This window comes from Sciurus carolinensis, chromosome 5 (assembly GCF_902686445.1).
Source record: "Sciurus carolinensis chromosome 5, mSciCar1.2, whole genome shotgun sequence".
Taxonomy (NCBI): Eukaryota; Metazoa; Chordata; class Mammalia; order Rodentia; family Sciuridae; genus Sciurus; species Sciurus carolinensis.
Window position 1 is genome coordinate 151,078,064 of NC_062217.1, and position 13,199 is coordinate 151,091,262.

Consider the following 13,199-nt stretch of genomic DNA (forward strand, 5'->3'; position numbering starts at 1 on the left):
CTGATGGAGGAAGGGCCCAAGTCTCTTTTCTCCTTGTTTCCTAGATTAGTGTTCAATGCTTTGCCTCCTTCACTGTGATCCAGGTTGTCATACTTTTCTCAGAAATATACATTTGAAAGGGTAGAACAAGAGCTGTAGCAATTCCAGCACAACTCAGTTTCTATTTAAACTCTGTTCTTTGCTCTGCTTCCCCAGAGATGAAGCTGTGGCCTTTGTTAACACCCCATCTTCAGTGCCCTCACTGGCACTTTGAATTCTCAGGGCAAATGCTACATCCCCCTTCCTCAACTTGCACAATCAGGAATATTTTTATCACTCATCCTTGATCCTCAGTGTCACCCAACACTTCAGCAGTGAGTCACTTCTGCAGGGAAGGGAAAAGGAAGGCTCAAAGGTAAGAGCTGGAGAAAGGAAATGACTCAGTGTCTCAGAAAAAGGAAAGCCAAGGACTCTGGCTAGAACAGGCTCACTCAGGCTAGGCCTGGGTGAAGGCCCCTGGTGCCCAGAGGAGTGAATATTGATTAGGGAATCCCCAATCCTTATACACATTTTACTTACCCTGTCTTCTTTGTCCCCACTCTGTCCCACCATTCCATCTTCATGTTCCATCTGTGGGATGTTCCTATGGAGAATGTTATACCTTATCATTTGGTTATTGTTACTTATCAATAACCTTTTATAGCCTTTTATTCCTAATATCATTCCATCAGAGAATGGGTAATATGGTCTTTTTTTTTTTTTTTTTTTTTTTTTTTTTTTTTTTTTTTGCGGTACTGGGGATCGAACTCAGGGCCTTGTGCTTGCGAGGCAAGCACTCTACCAGCTGAGCTATCTCCCCAGCCCTGCTAATACAGTCTTATGCTTAACAGTTACTTTGGAGGTGAATTGGTCCCCTTCACCCTCCACCCCACACCCACACCCTTTACCAGTCATGCCCTGGAGAAAGACCTACAAGTGGCTCTTTCTCTGGAAAGTTCAGAGCTTTCGTCAGCAATCAGAAAGTAAAAGGAGCAATTTCCCAGGCATGAAGCAGAAGCCAGAGGTTGGATGGGTCTCTGCCAGCCAAATTCACCTCATTTCTGAGTAGTTGCCAAGACTGATGCCCTGGTTCCTATTCCCCGGTGTTCCCAAGGAGAGGCCCTGAGTTGTGTGGCCAGTGCAGATATCATGACTGTCATAGGACTAGGACCGTGGCTAAAAGGAGTTTCAGTGGTTCAATTCCTCTCCTTTCTACCCCTGCTGCCATTGATGGAATATGGCCTGTACGCTTTAGGCTAATGTGGAGAAATTAAGACCTTTCCATTTGAAGGGATCAGAGCAGGGAGGAAGTATGGATAAGGTTTTGCCAATCTGTAGAGTCATCAGGGCTTGTACCATAAACAGTACAGTACTAGATTCAGGAATTCATCTCAACACTGGAAGGAGAGGGTATGTTAAGGTATGTTAGTCACATTATACAGTGAGAAGTATAAATATAGAATGTGTTATATAGACAGGTGGTAAAGACTAAATAAATGGAAGATTTCGATCTATTCCTGGATTGCTAGGGTGTGCCTCTAAACCACACCATAAACCACCCCTCAGTACTTCCAATACAGAAAGAATCCTGAGCTAGACAGGTTCTTGTGACCAAGCATGCAGTTTTTATTGCTTATCACCACGTGTGAAGTCCTGTATTGTTGACTACTGTTGTCTCCATTTCTCAGATTAGAACACTGAAGCTTATGTTTTATAACTTATCTAGAGTCACACTGCTAGGAATAAGTGTCAGCCAGAATTTGAACCTCAGGCTGTTTGCCTTCAGATCTGGGCCTCTTTACCACTGTGTACTGCCTATAAAAAAGGATAAAAGTGGAGGAGGTGCCTGTCAATCCACAGGAAAAAATAACTGGAAAGGGTGCCCTAAAAGTCTACCTGTGCACAGAGGGAAACTGGTATTTTAGTTTGCCTGGAAACCCTTGGAGGTAGCAGGTCAGTGGAGACCATCTGGCCGACAAAAGCATACTCAAAAATAAAATGAAGTCTGCTAGAGTATGCAGTCCTTCAAAATGAGTGAGGCAGACATATCGGGTGTAGGGAAGGGGGTCCAATATGAGAAGGACTGGAGGAGTCACAGGGTGAAGGTAAAGAGTGATTCCAGATGATGGCTGAGCAGCAAGAACAGAAGGCAACCAACTCAGATTGGAGTACATTGGAGGGGTCCTCAGGAGAAATACCTTTAAGATAGAATTGGTAAATATCTGTCATATTTCAATGTCTTGGGAAGGCATCTGTAGTACATTGGTATATTAATTCTAATTGAAATGGCGATAAATGCAAAACTAAGATAGTTGGAGTGGGGTTTAGTTTAGCTCAGTGGTAGAGCACTTACCTAGCATGTGTCAAGGCCCTGGGTTCAATCCCCAAGACTGCAAGAGGAATACGATAAAAAGAAAAAAAGAAAGAAAGATAAAGAAAGAAAAAGAGGGCTGGGGTTGTGACTTAGTGGTAGAACACTCACCTGGCATGTGTGAGGCACTGGTTTCAGTTCTCAGCACCACATAAAAAAATAAAGATAAAATAAAAAAAGAAAAGAAAAAGAAAACTAAGATAGTCATTAAATCCAAGGTAATAGAAATAACAAGAAGAGTAATCATAGTATACTACATGGCTCAGCTGTAAATACCATTGATATTTAGTGGTAATAATGTGAGGGGCTGGGGAGATAGCTCAGTCGGTAGAGTGCTTGCCTTGTAAGCACAAGGCCCTGGGTTCGATCCCCAGCACCCAAAAAAAAAAAAAGAAAGAAAAGAAAAAAAAAAAAAGAAGAATGTGAACACAATACAGATCCACACAAACTTGCAAGGTAGTCACCTTGGGGAGATGGGAACATAGAAGGGTGGGATGAGAAAGAGCCAAAAACTTGTCTTTCATAGTAGAGGACCTAGAAAGGGAATACTGGAAATTAGAGATAAAGTACATTAAAGTATCAGGAAAAATACCAAAAGACTCAGCTAATAGAGGTGTGAGGAGTGGGAGCAGGAAGACTGCTGACTTGTTAATGAGCCTTGTGGAACCATTTGACTCTTTAAACATTAAAAGAGAGAGCGAGAGAGAGAAGAGAAGAGAAAACACAATCACAGTAGCACATACCTGTAATTCCAGTGACTCTGGAGGCTGAGGTTGGAAGATCACAAGTTTGAGGCCAACCTGGGCAACAAGACCCCATGCCAAAATAAAAAAGGGTTGGGGGTGCAGCTCAGTGGTAGGTTGCCCCTGAGTTCAACCCCAGTACTGCAAATAAATAAATAAATAAATAAATAAATAAATAAATAAATAGGGCCAGGGGGCTTGGTGGTGCACACCTGAAATCTCAGTGACTCAGGAAACTGAGCCAGGAGGATCACAAGCTCCAAGGTAGCCAGACAACTTGGTGGACCCTGTTGAAAGAGATAGATAGGTAAATAGATAGAGGTGGGGATGTAGCTCAATGGTAAAGCACCCGGGGTGTCCAATCCCCAGTACAAAAGAAAAATATGATGAGTTAGGAGTGACAGAGCCTTAGGAGAAAGCAGCTTGAGCAGGGTGGAGTTCATGAGGGACAACCTGGGAACCTGTGAGAGCAGTGCCTGGCCAGTGGGCCCCAAAGGGTATCCCCATAGCCTTTTAGAGGAGTTTGGTGAATTTGTGAAAAGGAGCATTCTCCGGCTAAGGTTGGAAAATATTGGCTTACACAACATGAAACCAATTCGTTTTCCTTCTGTAAACTTCAAAAATGCCAGCATTTTGCAAATGTCTAATCTGAGATGAGCATATTGCATCCAGCCTTTGCCATACCTGTTTTTGTTTGTTTGTTTGTTTAGAAACTTCTCTGAGAATTTCATGGAATACCCTTTGAGAAACCCTACCCTAACTCCCAGAAAGGCTGTTCTGTTCAGAGTTCAGGGAGTGCTGGGGATGCAGCTCGGTGGTAGAGCCCTTGCCAGATATGCCTGAGCTGGTCCTTGGTTCTATCCCCAGCACTGCAGGGAGTTTCTTTTTCTTTCTTTCTTTCTTTCTTTTTTTTTTTTTTTTTTTTTTTTTTTTTTTTGGTGGTACTGGGGATTGAACCCAGAGACTCTTTTTATCACTGAGCCACATATCCCCATTCAGTTTTTAAAATTTTATTTTGAGACAGGATCTCACTAAATTGCAGAAGCTGGCCCCAAACTTACCATCCTACTGCCTCAACCTCCAAGCCACTGGGATTACAGAGGTGCACCACTGTGCCAGGCAGGATAAAAGTTTCTTAAGGAGAAATATAGCAACATTTTGGCTGACATCAGAAAGACCTGGGTTTTTATCTCAGCTTTTATTTGCTCATTGCATGACCTTGGACAAATTATTTAAGTCTTGGAGTTTCAATGTCTTCATCTGTAAAATGAAGAATATAACACCTATTCATCAAGTTATGAAAATGAAAGGAAGCAAAATATACAAAGGTTTTACTATGGGACCTAGCAATACCGTCTGTGCTCAGTTAAAGGTATCACTTGATATTATTTATTGTGAATAGTTCCCTAAAAACCAAAAAGAGGCATAATACCTCCAGGGACCAGTGTATATATTTAGAGAATTCTTCACACAAGTCAGAATTTGAGAAGAATTTGAACAATAGCTAGAAGGATATTTATGCTATCCGAGCACAGATATAAAGAACAGGGTTAAGAAAAGCTGAAACTCGAGAACTGCCAAATGCAGTGACACATGCCTGTAATCCCATCAACCTGGGAGACTGGTAGGAGGATCACACTGGAGACCAACTTCACCAATTTAGTGAGACCCTGTCTCAAAATAAAAAAATAGAAATAAAAAGGACTGGGGTTGTAACTCAGTGGTAGAAAGCCCCTGGGTTCAATCCCTAGTGCTGCAAAAAAATAAAAATTAAATGTGCTGTGACTAACAAAAAGGGCTTTGGTTTTGTATGACTTTTGGGAGAAGACCTCATTGTTTGGATAGAGTAATGCTAACCAGTGGCAGAGAGAAAGTAAAATTTACTTGAGTTGTATAATGCTTCCATCTCAAAACAAATGACTGTCACCGTAGGAAGGGTCACAGCAGTGACAAAAGGATAGAAGCTGTGCCTTCAGATCTCCTGGTCCCCAAGGATTTTAGGAGAATTGAAGTGGGAGTAATGAGGCTGGTGTTGATAATCTTTTGCTTGCTTGCTTGCTTCCTTCCTTCCTTCCTTCCTTCCTTCCTTCCTTATGGTATGAGGGATTGAATCTAGGGCCTTGCATGTGTGATGCAAACACTATCACTGAACTACAACCCCAGCCCTGGCCAACTGATTGATTGATAGATACTGGCGATTGAACCCAGGGACACTTTAACACTAATCTACAACCCCAGTCCTTTCTGTTTTGAGACAGGCTCTCACTAAGTTGCTGAGGCTGGCCTCGAACTTGAGATCCTTCTACCTCAGCCTCCCGAGTAGCTGGGATTACAGGTATGTGCTACCATGCCCAGCTGGTATCAGTAATTTTGAGGGAATGGGGGAGAGGAGTGTTGGCAGCCCGGAAGCACCCAAAAATTTCAGGATGACAAGAGCATCTTGCATTCTGAAGACTAGAGAGCTTGGTGTAGCTCTCATGAAAATTCTGGGCTAGATGATTGAGCAAGCTTAAAACATTCTAAGGGAACAGCGAGCTCTGAGAATCAGAAAATAAAGCTTTGGAAGTGCTTACCTTCCTGGAAAACAAAGGGAGTCCTTTGGATTCACATACACAGGGTTTAGAAAGACATCTTGAGAATGTTCTGACATCATTATAAGCAACACAGAAATGTCCAGAGAGCATCCAGGAAGGTGAGGGACTGGTAATGGGAAGGTTGGGTTGATTTATAATTGGCTGGATGAGCATACCCAAAGAGTAATGATGTCAGTCTGTCAGCCTGTCTGCCTAGCCCACTGTTTAATCAAAGCCTGGGAAGAGAACATCGATGGCAAGTTTATCAGTTTTGTCAGTGATGAGAAGTCAGGAAGGAATGCCAATATGATGGATGCCAGAGTCAGGTTCAGAATTACCCAAACTGTCTGCAACCCTTGCCAGATAACAGAGTTCTACTCTTAGCTGCAAATAATCAACAGTACATTGTTGTTGGGGGAGAAGAGGTCTAAGGGCAATCCATGGGAGGAAGCCTGAGGGAAATTTCATTGACCGAGAGAGTGCAGTATGAGTTGGTAGTTTGAGGTTGCAAAGAATAGACAATTTGATGACAGTTTTAATAGAAATAAAGTGTCCCAAACAAGAGAGCTCAGAGCCTCTGTGATTTGCGCTGGTTAGACCACATACTGTATTTATTTCCACACACCACACTTCACTTCCAGACATGACACTGTAGCTTTGACAAGCTAAAATGAATCCAAGGGAGGGTGACTTGAATGGATGGAGGATTTCAGAACCTCATCAAGAATGTAGTTGAAAGTTGGGGCCACAGATCCTAGAAAAGAAACTATTGATGGAATGTGAGACCAGCCTTAGGGATTCGAAAGGCTGTCATGGAAAGATGGATTAAACTACTGGGCAAGTTGAAGGCCAGTGGTTTGAGAATTACAGGGAGGCAGATTGTGCTCTGTAGAAACAACATGGCTAGGCCAGCTTCTCCTTCAGTGGAGCAAAAGCCTCAAGGGGTCTTGATGGCCTGTAGTCAGCCTTCCCAGAGCACTAATGGTCTACAGTGTCCATCCAGGAGTCAGGAACCATTTCAGGCCCCATCTCTCCTAAACTCAGGGCAGGACCTTTGCTTAGCAGGGAAATTGATCTGGCTTGTGGCATTTGGATTCTGAGTCCTGGAGAAAGGCAAACAGGTTTCTATTAGGCTGTGGTCATTCTGGCAGGAGGAGCAGAAAGACTTGAGAGGCAGTCAGCTATATTTTGAGCACCATATCCTAAGCACAGTCCGAGGCTTCACAGGGGTCATCTCATTTAATCTATATGGTGATTTATCTGTTATTTACTCCCATCAAAAAGATACCAAATCATAGAGAAAGGTTAAGTCATTTACCCAAGGCCCCATAGGACTCAAACCCAGAACCTAAGCTCTTCGCAGGCCCCAGTAGGTGTGGGTCATGCCACCTCAGGAGCCCCTCCCTCTCCCTTCCAGCCCTCAAAGCTCTGCTTTCTCCTCCACTGGGAACTCAGGGAGAGAATAGCCCAGCTGAAAAATTAGGCCATGCTGCCGAGCACACTACTTATTTTTTATGACTAAGATTAAGCTGACAACCATGCAAAACATTGCAAACCTGTGTCGGCTGCAGATTTAATACCTCACCCAGCCCACACAAATAATTCATGCTTCTGCATCGATGTCCAGAAAAAACAAATCAGCAAAAAGCTGGGCTCCTGTGTGTGTGTGGAGCAGCCGCCTTTCCATTGAAGCAGCATGCCGGAAATACCCTAGCTCCAGGACTGCAGATCTAGCGTTTTGCTGTTTTTTTTTTTTTTTTCTCTTAAAAGATTAAAGTACGTTTTTTCAAATGATTGAAGGTTGGTGGGAGGTGTAAATGTGGGCACTTGTCACATTAATTCTTCAGATGATTAAGTTCTTTTCCATTTCTTTAAAGTGTTTTGCAGTTGGGTTTGATGTCCTCGTTCCGGGTGAGTGTGTTGTAGCAGTTACCAAGGTGACTTTAACTGACTTTCAACAATTTATTTTTCCCTCCAGCTTGAGATGTCTCTAGCCCTGTGTGTTGTTGATTCTTCTCCCACCAGCCCCCTCTCCACCTCCCATTGCTGTTCGTCAGCATTTTTGCCTGTGGGCCCTGCCCCATGGCGGGGCCTCAGCCCCTGTGCAGAGCAAGCATGGTGTGCTCCTGGGTATAAGAACCTGTCAGATGGCACCGTCACACCCTGGCTCCTCCACTTAAATTCATTCAGTGGGACTGGGGAGAGTGCCTTCCTAGCATGCACAGGGACCTGGGTTTGCTCCCCAGTACCATGAAAATATAAAAATAAAGGCTTGTTACCTCACCTCATCTGTAAAAGGGTTAACAGAACCTGCCTCAGGGAGTAAACCTACAGCACAAAGAAAGTACCCAGCAAACTCGGGGAGCTGCTGTTGCTTCCTGCCTTCTGTTCTTGTTTGGGCCCAGAGGGCACCACGTCACCTCTGAGCCCATCAGTAGTGCCTGACTGAGTTGTGGTATTTGGTGTTACTCTCCTCAGAAGGGAGGCGTAGCAGCTCTGGTGGAAGGAAAGAGAGTTAGTTGGTCAGAAGTCCATGGTTCCCAGGTTGGCTTGTCACAACCAGCTCTGTGGCCTTGGATGCCTTGCTGTCCGTTTTTTGAAAAGGAAAGAGATTAAACAATCTGAGTTTCCTTCCAGTCTGAAATACCGTGACCCTCTTGTTCATAGCTTTTGTCTCTTTCACATGTCCTAAAAAAAAACTCTTGCCAAGGAAAAGCCAAGGGGACAGGCCATTTCAAGTAGCTTTGGGAAGCCAGAGGAAGTGATGGCTTTTGTGAAAGAGAAGTCAAATCTGGGGGAGGATCCTCACAAGGGAGGAGAAGAGGGAGCAATTCTAAGCCACTGTCTCAGCAGGACCCTTACTGTCCTGTGCTGGCCTCACACCCTTGCCCTAGGGAGGGGCTCTGCCTCTGGCGCCTCATTGGCTGCAGGCCCTCAGGGCTCAGCCTCCAGTGTGTGAGGAGGTCAGGCCTGGCCTCTCCCTCTCCTCAGAGGCTGTCTAGCCCAGACATCCTGGGTGGCTCCTGCCTGCTGTTTGAATGATAAATAACTGGAGTTTCTCACCCAGTATTTTGATGGACACTTGGGGAATTGTTCTGAGATTCACAGCCCAAACCAGAATCCGGTCTTTTGAATGGGATCAGTGAGTGACCTTCATTTCCTGCTGAGACAGATTTAAGAGATTGTCAGTGGGGGCAGCTGAATTTGAAAGAGCAAATCTTAGAATGCAAACAGACCTGATGGCCTAGCTATGGGACAAGCTCTTGGTAGGGAACTGAGCAGAGGGGGCCTGAGGCAGCAGTGATAGCTTACTGTGATTGGCCACAGTCCAGAGGGCTCCAGGGTTCCTTGAAACTCAGAAGGATAGGGGTCTAGTCCTACACAGTGGACAGCCAAGCCCAGTGACCCAAGTCCCAAGAGCCCAACTTCCACCCCTCAGTGAGGATTGTACCACTCCCTGGTTAAATGAAGAAAATATGCAGTGCCTGGCCATTAATAGGAACAGGCATGCTCACAGCCTTTTCCAGGTCAGCTGTATGGAAGCTCTTGAGCCAGATCCTGGGGTGCTCTCCCATACCAGCATTGGAGTCTGAAACTTCAGAGCAGGGGAGAAAGGGCGCCCTGCTGATCTCACAGATTAAAACAAAATCCTGTGGCATAGAATATTTTGGCTAATGATGCAGGCTCTAGAAACAGATCTACCTGAGAAAAATGCAACCCCACCCCCTCACTGACTATGCAATCTGGGCAAGTTACTTAACCTTCCTGGTCCTAGTTCCTTATCTGTAAGAAAGATGATAATAGTGCCCACCTCATGGGATCATCACAAGGAGTAGCCAGTCAATGGGAGTACATGGCACAGTGACTGGCATTTGGCAAGCACAGATTGAAGGGTGGCTGCTATTATTGTTATCAGGCTTCATGATTCTTACCAGTCAGCAACACAGCCAAAAACTCCCATCTTGCTCCTCTCTGTGGTTTTCACCATGTACTGAACCTGTTCCCATGCTTGCTTCGCAGGAGCCGCAAAGACAGCCTGGAAAGTGACAGCTCCACGACCATTATTCCCCACGAGCTCATACGCACGCGACAACTGGAGAGCGTACATCTGAAATTCAACCAGGAGTCAGGAGCTCTCATTCCTCTCTGCCTAAGGTGAGCCAAGACTGTTCCACAACGGTGCCACCCCCACGCTCAAAGTGGCCTTGGGGGCACTTCAGAGCCTCCCAAATTCCCCTCCCCACACATGAGCCTTCCAGGGCCCACCAGGCCTATGCTGGCCATTTTACCCAGGGAGGCTTTTGTGGGCAGCCTGCATACCTAATCAGAGTCTGGGACTGGGGAGAAAGGAAAACTACTCAGGAAGCTCTGTCTTGAGCCTGAGGACTCCAAACCAGCCAGTAATCCCCATGTCAGTGGGTCATGCAGTATTCTCCCTATGGAAGCCTCTAGCAGCCTAGGTGGTAAGAAGTCTGCAAGCAATGGGGGCCAGTTGGCCCTGTAGATTATCCCTAGAGGGAGCCTGTCTTCTGCATCTCTTAGCCTAGAGCACTGGCATCCTCCAATGGGCAAAGGACTATGACCAAAGCTGCAAGCAATCTCTGGCAGCTTGGTTGACAGTCCGTTCTCATTAGCAAGTTTCAGAGTCTGAGAATCTACAGGGAATAGGTGCTCAAGTACTCTCCTTTGTCCAGGAAATTGTCCTTCAGCCTTGCCCTCTTTAGGGAGTTTCAGTGACCAAGGGAGTCTCAGATGCCCCCTGCCATCCCACAAGCCTGGGGTCAGAGGTAACTGAGTCGCCAGTAGCACTGGGTTGCCAGGGGGAGGATTCCAGTGGGTTGGGCTCTGTTTCTTCCTGCTTGCTACTTTTCCCATGAAAAACTCTCGGTTCTTCATACCTAGTGGCCAGCCCAGCAGACTCCTTGAGGGACCAGGAAGCCCAGCTGTGTCTCTTTTACTGCAGCCCAGAGTCAGAAACCCAGCCTTGTGGCCAGAAGTCAGCTGGTTATGTTGGGCTGAATCTCTTGCAGCTGGCCTCCTCGGCAGTTCTCTGGCCTTCCACCCTAACTTTGCTAGTAGAGGAGGCAACAAGAATCACTCTAACTTGGAGGACAGTGACAAGGAAGAAGGGATTGCCCACTATCCCTGGAGCCTGGGAAAGGAGTTTGGAAGGTGGCCAACCTTGGCCAGTCACACTGGGCAACAGGGCAAAAACAGCTTGGTCAGAGTGAACAGGACCTGGCAGGGCCCACTGCCAGATTCCCAGTAATTTCCTCCTCAGCTGTTGCTTTGGTACAGACTTAAGGCCTTTAGACTGGTGAAGGGTTAATATAAGACAGTCTGAGAAAGCGAAGAGCAGGTTTTGCTTTCTTTGCCAACTAGCATCTCTGCCCCCTAGGTTGCCCCTGCCTGCCCTTCCCCAGGTGTATTTCCAGACTGGGGATTAAGGGTGACTTCTTGTGGCTCCCTCAGATGACCCCACTTGGCTTCATACATTAAAAAAAAAAAAAAAAAAAGTGCTTGTTGCCTTTAAACCAGCTGTTTAAATGTTATAGGAAAACCCAGGAGCTGGTAGAAAATTCTGTAGACAGTGCAAAGTGTCTTACTGTGAAAGCTGTCATTCATATAGGTATCACTTCACCTCCATCTTTGAAACAAAGGGGGACATGAGTCCCTCTTCACTCTTGGTATAACCCTAGGCATATTGCTAACTTTCCTCTCTAGTGTCCTCACCAGTACATGAGGGAGGTAGAGTCCATCACCCCTGAGACCCTTTGAACTCTGATCTAGAGTTGTCTCTGCTGCCTTTGAGCACTTCAGGTAGAAGGCTTTTGAGAACCGTTGATGGAGGGTTTTCTTTGAAGGTGCTACAATGAACTGTTCAGTTATGATCCCCTGTTGGTGGGCAGGTGGGCCATCAGGAGGGCATTTGGCAGGCACCCTGCCCAGGGAGCATAGCCTCACCAACCCAGAGCCTTGACCAGGCCTACTGTGCTTCAGGCTGTTTCCAGGCCCAGCTCCTCATTGTCTCATGTTCCCATCCCCAGGGGCAGGCTCCTGCATGGACGGCACTTTACATATAAAAGTATCACGGGTGATATGGCCATCACATTTGTCTCCACGGGAGTGGAAGGTGCCTTTGCCACTGAGGAGCATCCTTACGCAGCTCATGGACCCTGGTTACAAGTGAGAAGGCTTTTTTTCTTCTCCCTACCTTCTTTCCATAGGCTTTTCCCTTGGCCGCCTGCCGTCCCCTCCCTTGACTGCTTTTCCTGAGGGGCTGGTTATAAGATGCCTCTTGGATTCAGGACCTGAGGCCTTTGTGTGGTCATGAGTGTGGATGCTGCTGCCTATCTCAACAGCTGCAGAGGCACTTCCTGGCCTCCTCTGCATCCTGTGAGACACAGTGATCACTCTCCAGGCCCTAGACATTGGTGATTCTAGTTCCTGTGGAAATCCAGGTGTGAGGAATATGACTTCCCCTACCCTGGACAAAATCAAAGTATGGGAAACCAAGGGTGAAGCAAGATGGAGTGTGTGTGGAAGTCACTCTCTAGCAGTTATATGAAAATCTCATGAGAATTCATAGGAAGTGGTTATCTGTGCCCAGACTTCGGACTGGGATGGGCAGGCCAGAGTCTCCTCCCATCAGTCAACTCTCCTTTTCTCCTGTGGAAACAGTTTGAGCAGAAACCTGCTGGCTTGCCCATAGTGTCTGTTCTTTCTCTGCTTTTCCAGTTGAAGGAAACTTAAGAGCTAATACCAGGAAGGGTGCTGGGGCTAACTAAGAGCCATCATCCTTCTTCCAGCATCCACTCTATCCAGGTCTCTAAGGGGTGCTGTGCCTTTTTGGTTTTTGTTTGCTTTGGGTGGTTGGGGAAGGGTTTGATTATTTTGCCTTATCTCTCCCAGGAGTTTGTGGGCTAGGGATGTAGCTCAGTGGCATGAGTACTTGCCTAGCATGCAGGAACACCGCCAAAATGACAAAAATAAATAAAAAATAAGGAAAGGGAATCCTAATCCAGAAGGTGACCAAGGCTTGTTTGTAATGTAGAGAGAACATGGGGGAATTACAGTAGATAGGAAGAGAATTTTGCTGGTTTTGTGGGTTTAATCCAGTCCGGGGGTCTGTAAATCATATATACTCTTAATATGGGCATGTTTTTGTCCACGTGTGTCTGCTTGCAACAGAATTCTTCCTCCTTCAGGCTTGCCCCCACCACCACCACCAAAATCCTAACCTTTAATTAAAACAAACAGCAAACAAAGGACACCAACCACACTCCCCAGACTTAGCTGAGGTAGAAGTGGAAGCTAGTGCTTTAGGGATATTGTGTTCCATAAATTATCTTGCTTTTTTCCACTGTTGTTATTATATTGTTTCATAACAAAATTACTTTGAACCATAAAGTTATAAATACATTTTAAAAGTCCCACTTGGTAACATTAGATTTCTGTCCATGTGGTGTTGATAGTTACTGTAGCAAAAGCTCT

The 13,199-nt window shown here is 45.8% G+C and overlaps 1 protein-coding gene across 3 annotated transcripts in view; it reads left to right on the top strand.

Moving 5' to 3' along the window:
* Window positions 1-13,199, top strand: part of Sufu (SUFU negative regulator of hedgehog signaling) — a 108,137-nt gene that overhangs the window by 81,556 nt on the left and 13,382 nt on the right. For 2 of the 3 annotated variants that reach the window (XM_047552980.1, XM_047552981.1), the window contains exons 9-10: window positions 9,726-9,860; window positions 11,753-11,891. In XM_047552980.1, coding sequence (XP_047408936.1) covers window positions 9,726-9,860; window positions 11,753-11,891 — 274 coding nt within the window. The remainder of the gene's footprint in view (window positions 1-9,725; window positions 9,861-11,752; window positions 11,892-13,199) is intronic. The other variant, XR_007108757.1, reaches the window with a different exon arrangement.